This window comes from Entelurus aequoreus, linkage group LG07 (genome assembly GCF_033978785.1).
Source record: "Entelurus aequoreus isolate RoL-2023_Sb linkage group LG07, RoL_Eaeq_v1.1, whole genome shotgun sequence".
NCBI classification, from domain to species: Eukaryota; Metazoa; Chordata; class Actinopteri; order Syngnathiformes; family Syngnathidae; genus Entelurus; species Entelurus aequoreus.
This window is the reverse complement of record NC_084737.1, coordinates 5,366,506-5,384,038: the sequence shown is the minus strand read 5'-3', so window position 1 is coordinate 5,384,038 and position 17,533 is coordinate 5,366,506. Positions and strand designations below refer to the sequence as shown.

At 37.4% G+C, this 17,533-nt stretch overlaps 1 protein-coding gene across 1 annotated transcript in view; it reads left to right on the top strand.

The window, feature by feature from the left end:
- The window catches only part of mapre1b (microtubule-associated protein, RP/EB family, member 1b), a 17,548-nt gene extending 486 nt beyond the window's left edge, over window positions 1-17,062 (top strand). The window contains exons 2-7 of the mRNA XM_062052465.1: window positions 2,864-3,001; window positions 6,693-6,838; window positions 11,972-12,173; window positions 12,252-12,361; window positions 12,428-12,580; window positions 16,769-17,062. Coding sequence (XP_061908449.1) covers window positions 2,881-3,001; window positions 6,693-6,838; window positions 11,972-12,173; window positions 12,252-12,361; window positions 12,428-12,580; window positions 16,769-16,813 — 777 coding nt within the window. The 5' untranslated portion in view covers window positions 2,864-2,880 and the 3' untranslated portion in view covers window positions 16,814-17,062. The remainder of the gene's footprint in view (window positions 1-2,863; window positions 3,002-6,692; window positions 6,839-11,971; window positions 12,174-12,251; window positions 12,362-12,427; window positions 12,581-16,768) is intronic.
- Window positions 17,063-17,533: the final 471 nt, after the last annotated feature.

Below are 17,533 nucleotides of genomic sequence, written 5' to 3'. Positions count from 1 at the left end.
CGTAAATTTGCTTTAAATGATGATATTTTGCCCCCTGCTGCCCCGTCAAGTCATGGAAATATCTAGTCTAAATATCTAGTTGCTAAGCTAAGCTAGCAGCGAGCCTTGTTAGCTTGTTTTTGTTTTTTCTCCCACCCAGACTTGTTTGAATCACAACTATGATACTAATTATACAAACACTTACAATTCTAGCTACTTTTTTTAAAAATGTAAATAGGACGGGATTGATTGAGGGAAGTAAGGCCGCATTTAATAGGTGAGAACATGACTTGACACATGCCATTGAGGTTTGACCGATTCAAGACCGATTTTGTTCGTGTCAGGTCGATACTAGCGGGGTGAGATATATGACTTGTAGTTCTCTTCAATGTATTATTTTGTGTTACTATTTATGAATGTATGCATATAGTCAAATATGTGTCAGGGGAGGGGGCAACATGCCAATGATTTGAACAGGTGCCATTTTTGCTATTGTTTACATGTTTTACACTATTGGTTTTGCACTATTATGCCTATTATTTTAACTTTTATTATGTTGATATTATTACATTGTTGTTTTTGAAATAATATAATTATGACTGGCAACTAGGGGTGTAACGGTACACACAAATTTGGGTTCGGTACGTGCCTCGGTTTAGAGGTCACGGTTCGGTTCATTTTCGGTACAGTAAGAAAACAACAAAATGTACATTTTTGGGTTATTTATTTTACAAATTTGCAAAATCTTCCACCAAAAATATTTTTCATGGTGTAATATTGGATGTGAAGTAATGGGAACCTTGGATAGGTCAATAATTCATAATAACATTGATTTTGATTCAATATTATGTTTTGAGCAATGACAGTTTGAAAGAGAAAAAAAACAGCTTTGTTTTATTAGTCAACATTGCAACTTTTTCTAAATTACATTTCACCTTTAAGCTTTTTTATTTCACTTTTGTTATGTTTTTGTTTATTTGAATAGTATTTTTAGAATGTGCCGTGGGCCTTTAAAACATTAGCTGTGGGCCGCAAATGGCCTCCGGGGCACACTTTTGACACCCCTGCTATAGATAATAAAAAATTAAATGTGATAAATCTATGGATAAAAAGCAGAGCCTGGCGACGCATGCGCGTTTATCATAATTCTCTCTCTCTCTCTCTGTCTCTGCCCCTCCCTCACCAATGCTGCTGTTTTGTTTTGTTTTTAACCCCTTCTTAACCCTGAACGTACATTGAAAATACACGCAACCCTAACTCAAAATGCCGGACATTTGAGGCATTTAAGAAACTCCGCCCTGACAGCTCCGCAAAAGAGGACTAGGGATGGGCGATACCACACTTTTAGGATTCGATACGATACCGATACTTTTTCTTGCAGTTTCATCGATACCGATACCAATAATTTCTTATTGGCAATTTTTTGTCAGTCAAAAATATTATTACTATTGTTATTATTTAAGACAAATCACAAGACAAATACAGACCATTTATTATGGTCAATATATAATAAAAGTAAAATTAAAATAAATAACATAAATATGAAAAATAAATTAAATATTATATATAATAATAACTATATATTATATATAATAATAATTAAATATTAGGGCTTTCCAATTAACCGTCAAATCTGAATTGCAAGAAGCTGCAGTTATTTTTTAAAGTTTGTGATATAATTAGCAATTAATGAAATATGAAACAGGCTAATGTTTTCGAAATGTAAGAAATCATGTTACAGATTAAAACCAAAATCACATTCAATCATATATTCAAGATTTTCTTGGAAAAAAATTAATCTGTAATGCAAAGATGAAGAATCTCCAAATTGTATCTCTTTCTTATCTTGTTTTAAATACTCAAGCAATCTTCAACTAACAGTAAATTCCCCTGTGTGGTTCGGTACACCTCCGAACCGTACCGAAACCCCCGTACCGAAACGGTTCAATACAAATATATACGTACCGTTGCACCCCTACCACTAAATGGTCCCTAGTGTGTGAATGTGAGTGTCAATGTTGTCTATCTGCGTTGGCCCTGCGATGAGGTGGTGACTTGTCCAGGGTGTACCCCGCCTTCCGCCCGAATGCAGCTGAGATAGGCTCCAGCAGGCTCCTGTAAGGGACAATTGGTAGAAAATGGATAGATGGATGAATGGATAATTATGACTGAAAGGACAAGATCACGGGTACAAGCGGCCCAAATGAGTTTCCTCCGCCGGGTGGTGGGTCTCTCCCTTAGAGATAGGGTGAGAAGCTCTGTCATCCGGGAGGAGCTCAAAGTAAAGTCGCCGCTCCTCCACATGGAGAGGAGCCAGATGAGGTGGTTCGGGCATCTGGTCAGGATGCCACCCGAACGCCTGTTTTAGGGCACGTCCAACCGGTAGGAGGCCACGGGGAAGACCCAGGACACGTTGGGAAGACTATGTCTCCCGGATGGCCTGGGAACGCCTCGGGATCCCCCGGGAGGAGCTGGACGAAGTGGCCGGGGAGAGGAAAGTCTGGGCTTCTCTGCTTAGGCTGCTGCCCCCGCCACCCGACCTCGGATAAGCGGAAGAAGATGGATGGATAATAAAATAGTTTTCTTTGCCTACAGTCAGGATTAACAAAATAAAAGGCAAAAGCCACAAAATGTCCAAGTGAAAAGTATCGGCGATACCGGCCCTGTTGTCCTCCAAAGGTTGGGTGTGTTTACTCCCCTGCAGAGAGCGTTAGGCACTGATATGCCCTTGTGTAGAAGGGGCGGGGCTAGACACACTTGATGGATATTGGTCACTTACGGTGACAATTTCTACTGTATTTGTTTTAATTTTTTATTGTCGTAAATGTTTAAAAACTATATATTTATTAGGAAAGCCTCTGGGTGTGTCCTCCTCCTCCCGCAGGCACCCGCTGACCGACAATGGCTGTGAACGTCTACTCCACCTCAGTGACCAGCGACAACTTGAGTCGCCATGACATGCTGGTGTGGATCAATGATTCCCTGCAGATGAACCTCAACAAGATCGAGATGTTGTGCTCAGGTGAGGACGGTGCTCATTGTGCACAATTGAAGACCTCAGTTGCTCGGACAGTAATGTGATATTAATAATTGTATTCCTTTAGACTGGGGGTATGGAACACGTTAATGTCTCTTGTTTTCATTTCAGCAGTTAAGCTGAACTAGCCAGTCATCAGCGCGTTAGCTTCCTTGTCCAGTAAATGAGCTGTACCACCGCTCCGTGAGTAGGGTTGCAAAATTCCGGGAACAATCAAAGTTGGAAACTTTCCATGGGAATAAACATTGAATGCAACATGCTAGATCTTGCAACATGATTATTAGCTAAAACAACCTGATTTTAATGCAAATTCAGTAGAATTTCAACCCTGCACTGTGCATTCCTCCATCACATGTGCAGTGCATTCTTCCATCACATGCCCAGATAATTGCCAGCATGCAGGGCTATTGAGGCCACACTAGTATTTGACTTCATCCAGTCAGGTAAGTGTCGATGGGGTAAATATATTTGATCTGTAATAGCTTGTTACTGTATGACTGTAGACTACTCCAGCAGACTTCCACTCAAGCTAGCTAGCTGTTCCTGTACTTGTTCAATGGTTTTGGGGCCAATATCTCTAGCTAGCTAGGTTTATGTACCACCACAGTCTCATAATGAACCCAAAATATTTCTCCGTTAGCCGTGATGCTAATTGTGTCTGTTAAATCACATTAATTTATGCTAACAACGTTAGCGATCCGAATTGACCTTTTTTGTAATGTGTAAAACTCAACTAGCAAATACTAAATCAAAACCTGTAGTTTCCTCTGCCTTCTGTTGTCATACAAGAATGTAGCTTATAGTTTGATTTAGCGTTAATTTATTCATCTCGCCTATTTCTATTCATTTGTCCATCAGTAACATATTTTTAAAGACTACTCCAATTGTTTAGCTGACTATTTATATCTGTGTGTGGCATTGCAATAGTGTTTTACAAGAATAAATAAATACAAAGAGAATAATGCCACGTGTGATGTGTGGAGACATTTCACCCCAACCAATGTAGGCAGAAAGGCTGTGTACATCTGCACATACTCAACAGCCACACAGCTTACACTGACGGTAGCCGTACAAAAACAACTTTAACACTGTTACGTTACAAATATGCGCCACACTTTGAACCCACACCAAAAAAGAATGACAAACACATTTCTGGAGAACATCCGCACTGTAACACAACATAAACACAACACAACAAATACCCAGAATCCCATGCAGCCCTAACTCTTCCGCTCAACCGACGCACGGAGGGGGGGAGGGTTGATGTGTGGGGGGGGTTTGGTGGTAGCGGGGGTGTATAATCTATACCGGAAGAGTTAGGGCTGCATGGGATTCTGGGTATTGGTTGTGTTGTGTTTATGTTGTGTTATGGTGCCGATGTTCTCCAGAAATGTGTTTTTCATTCTTTTTTGGTGTGGGTTCACAGTGTGGTGCATATTTTGTAACGTAACAGTGTTAAAGTTGTTTTATACGGCCACCGTCAGTGTAAACTGTGTGGCTGATGAGTAAGTATGCTTTGCTGTCTCCTACGTGTGCAAGCAAAAGCTACATACAACATATGGCCGGGCTGGCACGCTGTTTGTAAATGCTATAGAGGACAATTACTGCAGTGCGTTTAGGGCACGCCCTTAATTTAGTAATTAGAGTGAAAATAGGATTATAATTGCCCTGGGAGTTTTCTAGGAGAGGCACTGAGATCCATAAGTCTCCTGGGAAAATCGGGGGGTCGGCATGTATGTAGCTGAGCCGCATCAGAGTGGTCCGGAGCCGTGGGTTGCCGACCCCTGATATAGACAATAATGTGTCATTATTGTCATTCCCATGGATGGTGTCCAACTTTGAATACTCAAAAAATGGTCAATATTTGCACACTTCCCGAGCTTAACTTCCTGTGGTAAGTTGCCACCCTATCTGTGAGTGCAATTATCAATCATTTTATTTTAAAACGGTAACACTAACCCCCAGTTTGTTTCCCTTATTACATCCCTAGTTTAGGTTATTTGTGTTTTTTGCCACTCGCCCGTGTCTTAGAACTGCAAGTAGGTATCTATTGTAGTGTTGTCCCAAATCATTTACTGGCATTATATTGAAGCTTGCGATATTTACCTGGTTCCTCTTCTTCTCGCCTTTTTTTTTTTTTTTAATTCTGAATTGCAAAGTCGAGTAACTCACTTCCCTTCTGCCACGGAACCAAAATGGCGAGGGTTGAGGTTGTACTTGGAGCTAGGCGATAAAACAATATCAATATATATCGCTATAGACATGTAATCAGGAGTAAAAAATGTCTTCAATAAAATGTTGCATAATGTTTTTTTCTTCTTTGTCGAACGAAAGCGGAAGTTGCGAAGCAAGGTTGGCTGATCAGTAGGGGTGTTCGGTACGTACCTCGGTTTAGAGGTCACGGTTCGGTTCATTTTCGGTACAGTAAGAAAACAACAAAATATACATTTTTGGGTTATTTATTTACCAAATTTGCAAAATCTTCCACCAAAAATATTTTTCTTAGTGTAATATTTGATGTGAAGTAATGGGAAGGAACCTTGGATAGGTCAATAATTCATAATAACATTGATTTTGATTCAATATTATGTTTTGAGCAATGACAGTTTGAAAGAAAAAAAACCCGCTTTATAATAATAATAATAATAGATTTTATTTGTAAAAAACACTTTACATTGAGCAAACGGCCTCAAGGTGCTACAGTGTATTGGAAAAAATAAAAAGATATTAAAAAAATAAAATAACAAATAAATAAAAACTAGAGCAGCCTAATAGCTAGAACTATTATGCATATATCTACAAAAAGGCTTTTTTAAAAAGAAGGGTTTTTAAGCCTTTTTTAAAAGCATCCACAGTCTGTGGTGCCCTCAGGTGGCCAGGGAGAGCATTCCACAGACTGGGAGCTTTGTTTTATTAGTCAACATTGCAACTTTTTCTAAATTACATTTAACCTTTACGCTTTTTTATTTCACTTTTGTTATGTTTTTGTTTATTTGAATAGTATTTTTAGAATGTGCAGCGGGCCTTTAAAACATTAGCTGTGGGCCGCAAATGGCCTCCGGGGCACACTTTTGACACCCCTGCTATCGATAATAAAAAATCAAATGTGATAAATCTATGGATAAAAAGCAGAGCCTGGCGACGCATGTGCGTTTATCATAACTCTCTCTCTCTCTCTCTCTCTGCCCCTCCCTCACCAATGCTGCTGTTTGTTTTGTTTTTAACCCCTTCTTAACCCTGAACGTACATTGAATATACACGCAACCCTAACTCAAAATGCCGGACATTTGAGGCATTTAAGAAACTCCGCCCTGACAGCTCCGCAAAAGAGGACATGTCCGGTGAAAAGAGGACGTATGGTCAGTCTATCCTAGCCCGTTAGCTGCTAGCATGCCGTGTGTTGTGCCTCGGTGTGCATTGTTTACACAACGTGCGTTACGCTACTTAATACTCCTTCCGTACACCTCCGAACCGTACCGAAACGGTTCAATACAAATGCACGTACCGTTACACTCCTACTGATCAGTAGGAGTGACACGCTAACAGCCAATCATTTACCAGTATCAACTGTCAAGTTTGGCTGCGCCGTCTTGTTTCCTGCCCACTGATTCTTTGCATGGAGTGAGAAGAGAAAGTAAAAATGAGGCTTTTAAAGTAAGACATTGTTTGTGCGCAGGTGCTGCCTACTGCCAGTTCATGGACTTGCTGTTCCCGGGCTCGCTGCCTCTGAAGAGAGTCAAGTTTGGCGCCAAGCTGGAGCACGAGTACATTCACAACTACAAGCTCCTGCAGATTGCCTTCAAGAAGATGGGCGTGGACAAAGTGAGTACCGAGACTTCGCCATGACTACGAGGCGGGTTTCTGCTTTTGCTGTTTCTAGTTGTCATTGACTTTATGTTTAGCAAGGCGGTGGATGTCATCAATAACTGGCAGGAGGAAACATCACATTGCTTAACACCCCCACACTTTAGCAGTAGTGTCCACAATGGCGCTATATACAGGAGTCAACACTTCCTGCAGTGGTGGATTTATACAACACATTTTTTATTGATATTATTTACGTATTGATATCCTTTCATCACCTAGCCCTAATGTCAAATACTGTGTTTATATTAACTGTCAATAGCACTCAACATACCTATGTGAAATCATTTACAGTTAATACAAGTGATCGGTATTAACTGATCTCACTACTGGATGATTGGTATCATAAAACCCTGATCATAACATCCCTATTTAACATGGAACTTTATGAAGGCTTGTGTTTTAAATACAAAAGCCAAAAGCAGTGAAGTTGTCAGGTTGTGTAAATGGTCAATAAAAAGAGAATACAACAAATCCTTTTCAACTTATATTCAATTGAATAGACTGCAAAGACAAGATATTTCATGTTCACACTGAGAAACTTTCTTATTTTTGGCAAATATTAGCTCATTTGATGGCTGCAACATGTTTCAAAAAAGCTGGCGCAAGTGGCAAAGAAGAGTGAGAAAGTTGAGGAATGCTCATCAAAGAATTATTTGGAACATGCCACAGGTGAACAGGCTAATTGGGAACAGGTGGGTGCCATGATTGGGTATAAAAGCAGCTTCCATGAAATGCTCAGTCGTTCACAAACAAGGATGGGGCGAGGGTCACCACTTTGTCAACAAATGCCTGAGCAAATTGTTTAAGAACAACATTTCTCAACAAGGAATTTAGGGATTTCACCATCTACGCTCCGTAATATCAACAAAAGGTTCAGAGAATCTGTAAAATCACTGCACGTAAGCCATGATATTACCCACCTTGGATCCCTCAGGCGCTACTGCATCAAAAAGCCACATCAGTGTGTAAAGGATATCACCACATGGGCTCAGGAACACTTCAGAAAACCACTGTCAGTAACTACAGTTGGTCGCTACATCTGTAAGTGCAAGTTAAAACTCTACTATGCAAAGCCAAAGCCATTTATCAACAACACCCAGAAACGCTTCAGTGGGCCCGAGCTCATCTAAGATGGACTGATGCAAAGTGGAAAAGTGTTCTGTGGTCTGACGAGTCCACATTTCAAATTGTTTTTGGAAACTGTGGACCAAAGAGGAAAAGAACCATGGGGGACTGTTCTAGGGTGAAAGTGTAAAAGGCAGCATGTGTGATGGTATGGGGGTGTATTAGTGGCCAAGACATGGGTAACTTACACATCTGTGAAGGCACCATTAATGCTGAAAGGTACATACAGCTTTTGGAGCAACATATGTTGTTATCATGGACGCCCCTGCTTATTTCAGCAAGACAATGCCAAGCCAGGTGTTACATCAACGTGGCTTCATAGTAAAAATGTGTCTCCTCAGTTCCCAAACCTTTACTGAGTGTTGTTAAAAGGAAAGGCCATGTAACACACTGGTAAAAATGCCTTTTTTGCAATGTGTTGCTGCCATTAAATTCTAAGTTCATGATTATTTGCATAAATAACAAAGTTTCTCAGTGTGAACATGAAATATCTTGTCTTTGCAGTCTATTCAATTGAATATAAGTTGAAAAGGATTTGTTGTATTCTCTTTTTATTTACCACTTACACAACCTGACAACTTCACTGCTTTTGGCTTTTGTAGTAATACAAAAGATGTCTCTTGCAGCCTTTAAAAGTGTGCAGACTGCTGCAGTACTGGGTGGCAACCAGCAGAGGGCAAAAGTCACTTTCAGGAGAGAGCAAAGTCATGCATGACCTTTACAAGCTAATACAAATACATACAGTCTATGACGTCCCACAAACATGCATGTTAGGCTAGTGACCGTCCTTCTCAAATAGTGTGGCGGGCCCCCTTGGCGGGCGTGGTGTGATGCCAGGGGGGCGGGTGTAACTTCTGGGGACATGCTTCTCTGCGTCAGTAGAATATGATGAAGGGTATGTAGCACTTGGCTTCACAGGAACCACGGTGGGAGACGAGCAAAGACCTTTTAATGTTAATAAACTTATAATTGTATGCAGAGGTATACTTATAACAATATTATATGCAAATTATACTATTGATAGTCATGGTTGAAAGTGTGTGGGGGGGGGGGTGCAAAAATATTTTCTTCTCCCTAGGGGGGTGTAACAGAAAATATTTGAGAAGCACTGGGCTAGTCGTAGGCTCTAAGTCAGGGGTGTCTAACATCGCCTTCAGGGGCCCGCTAGTAACATGTCAATTTGATTATTATATGTACGTACGCTAGAAAAAATGTGCAGATTTTACAGTTAAAAATAGGCAACTCCGTCACCAGAATATGACTTTAATATATATACATTGTTTTTTACAACAAGTACCCTATTTTTCGGAGTATAAGTCGCTCCAGAGTATAAGTCGCACCGGCCGAAAATGCATAATAAAGAAGGAAAAAAACATATAAGTCGCATTTTATGGGGACATTTATTTGATAAAAGCCAACACCAAGAATAGACATTTGAAAGGCAATTTAAAATGTCTAAAGAATAGTGAACAACAGGCTGAATAAGTGTATGTTATATGAGGCATAAATAACCAACTGAGAAGGTGCCTGGTATGTTAACGTGACATATTATGGTAAGAGTCATTCAAATAACTATAACATATAGAACATGCTATACGTTTACCAAACAATCTGTCACTCCTAATCGCTAAATCCCATGAAATCTTATACGTCTAGTCTCTTACGTCAATGAGATCAATAATATTATTTGATATTTTACGCTAATGTGTTCATCATTTCACACATAAGTCGCTCCTGAGTATAAGTCGCACCCCCGCCCAAACTATGAAAAAAACTGCCACTTATAGTCCGAAAAATACGGTAATGGTGAGAGTACCACTGTTGTTTTTATAGTAAACATTGGCAGCTTAAGTGCCAGAACTTCACTGTCAAATGTCCAATGGTTTTCTTAACTTATTACTGAAAATGGAAAAACAGTACCAATTTTTTATTGTTTACTGTTTTTTACTGTAATTTATTTCTTACAGTAAAACACCATAAAACATTTTTGCCAGAATTTTCCCGTAAAAAACAGTGGTGTTTTTTTCAATTTACAGTAATATGCTGTAAAAACACCATCAATTGTAGCGTAAAATCTGGTTGTTTTTTTTTTTACTATTTGATGGATAACTTTCTTTGAACTCATAAGTCAGGCAGATATTTAAGTGTTTATTTTCATTTGAACTAGGACTGCAAGATTTTGAGAAAAACTCTTAATTGTGATTTTTCTCTCCAAAGTTGTGTTAGCGATTTTTATATTTCATAGATATAAATGCATTAAATATGAAACTAATGAGTGAAGGAAGACACTTTGAAAGTGTCAATCCACATAATCCTGTCTCAAGGTGCCACACAGTACAACAATCTGCAGTCGTTTACTTTCAATTTACTCTGACCTTTTGTCTACATCATGCATCAATCAATAACCCTTAACAACTACAGTGTTAATAATGTAATATTATAACGCACAGAACTATTTAAAAGGATATAAGATTGTATTCCTCACTACTGTAGAATTGTTTACCATTGTAATGTAATTGGTAACAACCTTGGTTATACAAAATCAATAAACAAACAAAAAAATAAAATGGACTCATTTCATGAAGCAAAAATGAAACTTAAACAAATATTGAACATCTTAGAGTGTTTTTTTCCAAGTCGGAAAAATGAGGTCGGTTTGTCTGTTTTGTTGTCGTTACCTTCACATGATCAGGTTATTCTCTGTTTCTCGTCCGTCCATGTTGATGGGCTCATATTGCCTGCCCAATTTGAAGCTGAAATATTACACCAACGGGACAATTATATTTTTGTTACTTTGCGGGACTTGTTACTGGCGAGTAGCGAGGCTGTCTGCGCTTCCTGCGTGTAAACCACTGGGGCAAAGATGGTGGATGACTAAAAAGAGGGCTCAGTTAATTCTACTATTGAATAAACGCGAGCGTGTCTGTTACGCCAATGCCGGTGGGAGGGGGGGGGGGGGGATTAAAACCTCAATGTTGATTAATCGTGCAGCCCTAATTTTAACATAAAAAATGTTTGGAAAGTATGAAAATATTATATTTGTTGCAATATTTAGATATGATCAAAGTTTTAAATATATGCAATTTCACGCAGAACATGTATTTTTTCTGTCATAATGGAAAGAACAAATTGACACAGTATTTCCCATAAACTGCCAAGATACCTGTGGCGGTGGGGGCGTGGCTATGGGCATAGTCACCATGATATCATTGAGTAATTTGCATAATTTGCTACAATGATATGATTTTCTCTAAAAAGGCTAAAAAAATGTATACTTACTAATTAATAATAACAGTTCTGTTTTAAACGTCCGTCCATCCATCCATCCATCCATCCATCCATCCATCCATTTTACAATATAATTACAACACTTTATGTACATATTTATATACAGATTTGAACAATAAGTTATTCACTGAAATATATTTATTAATTGTGGTTCTTACAAAAAATATATCTTATAAAATATAAAAGCTAAAATGTCTCTTAAAGCTCTGCCCCTTTTAATTAGTGCATACTAAATAATTTAACTTTAGCCTACTACTACAACCATATTATTTACCAGCAACATAAAGTGAAACAGAGGCAGAGGGGGTTTATTTAAAAAAAAAAAAAAAATATATATATATATATATATATATATATTTTTTTTTACATAAATAAATACAATCATGTGTGTTTACGGACTGTATCCCTGCAGACTGTATTGATGTATATTGATATATAATGTATATATTGTGATTTTTATGTTGATTTCATTTAAAAAATAAAAAAATAATTTTTTTTTTTTTTTTTTAAATTTCTTGTGCGGCCCGGTACCGGTCCGCGGACCGGTGGTTGGGGACCACTTCTCTAAATGATGCTGGGATAGGCTCCAGCTCACCCCTCACTCCATAGGACAAGCTCTATAAGAAAAGGAATGAAAGTAGAGTGCGGTGACGTTCTGACCTGCTCGTCTTTCAGATCATCCCCGTGGACAAACTGGTGAAGGGCAAGTTCCAAGACAACTTTGAGTTTGTGCAGTGGTTCAAGAAGTTGTTTGACGCCAACTACGAAGAGCGGGATTACGACCCGGTGGAGGCCAGGCAGGGCCAGGACGCCGCACCCGCTTCCAACGCCTCCATGTCTGCGTTCAACAAAGCCCCGAAGAAGGCCATCAGTCAGGGTCAGCGCGCCGCTTGGACCAAAGGGAAAAAGTTTTAGTCTTCATTGCTGACCGTCCTCCTCTCTTTGGTCTCTTCAGCTCCTCAGAGGCCGCCCGTCGCCAAGGTAGCGCCCAAAGTGTCCACCGTCAGCGCCAGGAAGTCTGGAGGCGCAGGAGTTGATGACGAGAGGGCGGAGCTCATGAACGAGGTTAAAAAAAGCAATAACCAAAGGTTGATTGATGGAGCCCTTTGACATGTGTGTGCTGCTCCTCAGGTGGATGGCTTGAAGTGCACCATCCAGGACATGGAGAAGGAGAGAGACTTTTATTTTGGCAAGCTGAGGAACATCGAGTTGATTTGCCAGGAGAACGAAGGCCAAGGCGACCCCACGCTGCAGAAGATTGTGGAAATCCTCTACGCCACAGACGTGAGTGTGTTCCAGAAACCTGCAGAAGGAAATGATCTGTGTTTAGTTTGTGTACAGGCAGGCACTTTTTATCAAGTGTAAAACAAAGTGAAGCAGCGTTATTAGTTTGGGTGTCCTAATCCAGGGTTGATATCAGCAACAAGTATGGGAATGTATCGACTTGCATGTCAAATGTGCGATACAAGCAGTCAACATCTAAATGTCCTCTTTTCTTCTGTTTTAGTCATTTACAAAAGGTCAACATGCTAGGCTATAGGCTACTACACAACAGCTAAGCACACAATAGCACACCAGCGTAACTTGACTGTAGTCCAAAAACAACCACCTTTGTTCATAATAAAAAGTATCAAATAATTATACAGGTACATGCATTTCTAGGAAGTAGGACTAAATATACATTTGCCAAATGACACAATTATAATCATGAATAAAATATTTTCTTACATCATTAAAAACCTATTTATGACCTTTTACATACAATTGTCAGCATTATGAGAGCCCTCTAGACATGAAGTAGCACCCACAGAGTCACTTTTACACTCTTTTGATGAAATATAATAGATAATACTTGTAATGTCTTAAGGCCCTTTTCTACCAAAGGTTCAGGAATGTTTGGTTCCTGGATCTATAGGTTCCTGTTTGTGTTTCCACCGCATTTCACAGTCCAGGTAGTTTGTACAAATCAGGCTGATGACGCATGGAGGAGCGGTTTACCATATTTATACACTGATACCATGTCAATAAATATTAACTCAGAGTTCTTTAATAAAAAGTAAGTAAATGAAATACAAAGCAATAATATACAAAACAATATGATTTGAAAAATAAAGTGCACTTAATTGTTCATAAAAAGTCAGTCAGAACGTCGTCCTCTCATAAATGAAGAATTCATGAGTGTCGGACGATTTCCTTTGGTCCATTTCAGCTTTAAAAAAACATTATATAAATAACAAATGTCAGTGTTTATCTGTAAAAAACAATATATACACAATAAATGTCAGTGTTTATCTGTAAATAATATATACATAATAAATGTCAATGTTTATCTGTAAATAAAACTATCAATAATAAATACCAGTGTTTATCTGTAAATAACACTATCAATAATAAATGTCAGTGTTTATCTGTAAATAACAATATATACATAATAAATGTCAGTGTTTATCTGTAAATAACAATATATACATAATACATGTCAGTGTTTATCTGTAAATAATATATACATAATAAATGTCAGTGTTTATCTGTAAATAACAATATATACATAATAAATGTCAGTGTTTATCTGTAAATAATATATACATAATAAATGTCAGTGTTTATCTGTAAATAACAATATATACATAATAAATGTCAGTGTTTATCTGTAAATAACAATATATACATAATAAATGTCAGTGTTTATCTGTAAATAACAATATATACATAATAAATGTCAGTGTTTATTTGTAAATAACACTATCAATAATAAATGTCAGTGTTTATCTGTAAATAACAATATATACATAATAAATGTCAGTGTTTATCTGTAAATAACAATATATACATAATAAATGTCAGTGTTTATCTGTAAATAACAATATATACATAATAAATGTCAGTGTTTATCTGTAAATAACAATATATACATAATAAATGTCAGTGTTTATCTGTAAATAATATATACATAATAAATGTCAGTGTTTATCTGTAAATAATATATACATAATAAATGTCAGTGTTTATCTGTAAATAACAATATATACATTATAAATGTCAGTGTTTATCTGTAAATAACAATACATACATAATAAATGTCAGTGTTTATCTGTAAATAACAATATATACATAATAAATGTCAGTGTTTATCTGTAAATAACACTATCAATAATAAATGTCAGTGTTTATCTGTAAATAACAATATCAATAATAAATGTCAGTGTTTATCTGTAAATAACAATATATACATAATACATGTCAGTGTTTATCTGTAAATAACAATATATACATAATACATGTCAGTGTTTATCTGTAAATAACAATATATACATAATAAATGTCAGTGTTTATCTGTAAATAATATATACATAATAAATGTCAGTGTTTATCTTTAAATAACAATATATACATAATAAATGTCAGTGTTTATCTGTAAATAACAATATATACATAATAAATGTCAGTGTTTATCTGTAAATAACAATATCAATAATAAATGTCAGTGTTTATCTGTAAATAATATATACATAATAAATGTCAGTGTTTATCTGTAAATAACAATATCAATAATAAATGTCAGTGTTTATCTGTAAATAACACTATCATTAATAAATGTCAGTGTTTATCTGTAAATAACACTATCATTAATAAATGTCAGTGTTTATCTGTAAATAATATATACATAATAAATGTCAGTGTTTATCTGTAAATAACAATATATACATAATAAATGTCAGTGTTTATCTATAAATAACAATATATACATAATAAATGTCAGTGTTTATCTGTAAATAACAATATCAATAATAAATGTCAGTGTTTATCTGTAAATAACAATATATACATAATAAATGTCAGTGTTTATCTGTAAATAACAATATCAATAATAAATGTCAGTGTTTATCTGTAAATAACACTATCAATAATAAATGTCAGTGTTTATCTGTAAATAATATATACATAATAAATGTCAGTGTTTATCTGTAAATAACAATATATACATAATAAATGTCAGTGTTTATCTGTAAATAATATATACATAATAAATGTCAGTGTTTATCTGTAAATAACAATATATACATAATAAATGTCAGTGTTTATCTGTAAATAACATCAATAATAAATGTCAGTGTTTATCTGTAAATAACAATATATACCGTACATAATAAATGTCAGTGTTTACAACACGTTAGCTTGTTAGCATTAGCATTGTGTTCACTCAGGTTGAGGCTAATTACTACACAAATGGAATGTCACTGACTACTTTTACAAGATGTAATAGAGTAAATAGTTAATATTTGGTGTTATTTACCTCGTGTGCTGCCTCCTTTATTTCACATTTATCCAACAAAGTCAGAGTAGTAAGCAGCTTCATACTCCTCCGTGAATACCTTTTTAAAAGAGTCCGTCCACTTCTTGTAACGAAATTAAGTTTGTTAAAATAATGAAGTGCATAGAGTTTAAAGACTACGACTGAGTAAAAACACTCAAATAGTTCCACTGCTCGGCGTTCTTCAGCACAAAGATGCCCCACAAGAGTTCCTTTCTTCTTCCTTCTCTCTGTTGTCAACTTTGTTGCCATAGCAATATAAGAAATAAGCAAGTATATTCCAATGGGTTTGAAAAAGACCTTTTAGGAACGCCCCCAACTGTGTTCAACCAATCAGTGTTCAACAGCACACATAAAGGTTCCTGATCGCTAGGAAAAGTTACACCTAGCTAGGAGGAACTCTGAAAGGTTCCTGCAAAAACTAAACAGAAAATGGTGGATGACGCAGTGCTAAAATAAATACATTCTAACTAAAGTAATGATAAATAATAATATCCATCCATTTTCTACCGCTTGTCCCTTTTGGGCGGTAGGCGGAGTATAATAATAACATATATTTCTTAAACTGTCAATAAAAATACAGCTTCACCACTTTAGTCATCATTTTTGCACGCTAAAAAAAACTTTTCTGACTTGAGCTCCAGACTTCTGCAGTTTGTTTGATATTGTCATTACTGCCACAAGTGGTGGAAAGGTGTACTACAACTTGAGTACTGCTGCGGTCATATACAGCCGCGAAATTATACTTTGCCAAAATAAAAGCATGTTTTATTGCAAGTTTATGAGCTGGAGTTTGTTTAGAACCATATCTAGACCGATCATTTTGCTGTATTTTGTCAGAAGAAGTAACAAAACGACAGCAATCGCATGCATCTGGGCATTGCCGCACACATATAATGAAGTAACACCACAAAAATGAAGCAAAAGTTCAGCAAAAGACAAAAAAGTTCACCTTTGGGTTAATTAGTAGCAAATAGGTTTGTGTTTGTCCTGTTTTCTAACATAACCCCTACTTGTAAGAAAAGTATGCATGATATCGGAAGTGAAAAAGTTCCAGTTATAAATAAATACAAACTTTGATTGTGTGTACACAAGCAAAGACTCACAAGATGACATGTGACAGTGACTCTCTCTCTCTCGCTCTCTCTCTCCACCGCCAGGAGGGTTTTGAGATCCCGGATTCTGAAGAGCAGGAGGAGTTTTAGCATTGAAGCAGTTACCCCCCCCGCCCCTCCATGCCCTGTCCCCTCCCCCAACCACCACCACCACCGAGTCCACCTGCCGGGCTCAAAGTCTTCTGTGGGCAAAGCCTCGGCCGCCGGCCTCTTCTTCCTGTCAGCCCCGCCTCCAGGAAGTATGTGTTGGTATGAGACAGGAGTGTGTGTGTGCATGCATGTACTGTACTTTTTTTTTTTAGCAATCTAAGACTTCAACGTGTCCCAAACTAAGTCCAACTGATGTTGTTTTTTTTGTGTTCCGCCGCCAATCAGTGCCTCACTTTTTCTGGCGTTTTCCTTTTTACATTCCCAACCAATCCACGTATTCTAAAAAGAGGCCACCTATTTCACGCTTATTCTATTCAATTTGATTGTCTCTTACCAATTGGAGTTGGCTGCTAGTCATGAAGAGGTGCCTTGCTGCGGGCCGAGCTGTCAGTCCTCACCTAAAATGTTGGCGGGGGTTTTGTCACCGTGGAGTCAGACCTGCATCGGTGCAAACGCTGAATGTTGTGTGTGTAACCGTGTCAAGTGTGTGTGTGTGTGTGTGTAAAAACAAAACACTTTGGCGTTTGAGGTCCTCCTCCTGGTTTCTTTGCAACAAACTCAGTCAAATGGCCTTAATCAAGCGAACCTCCTCCTCCCCTCCAGTGTAATGTTCTAGCAGTGTTTAGGTGTTTTGTATTAATGTCAGGGTATTTAGGACTG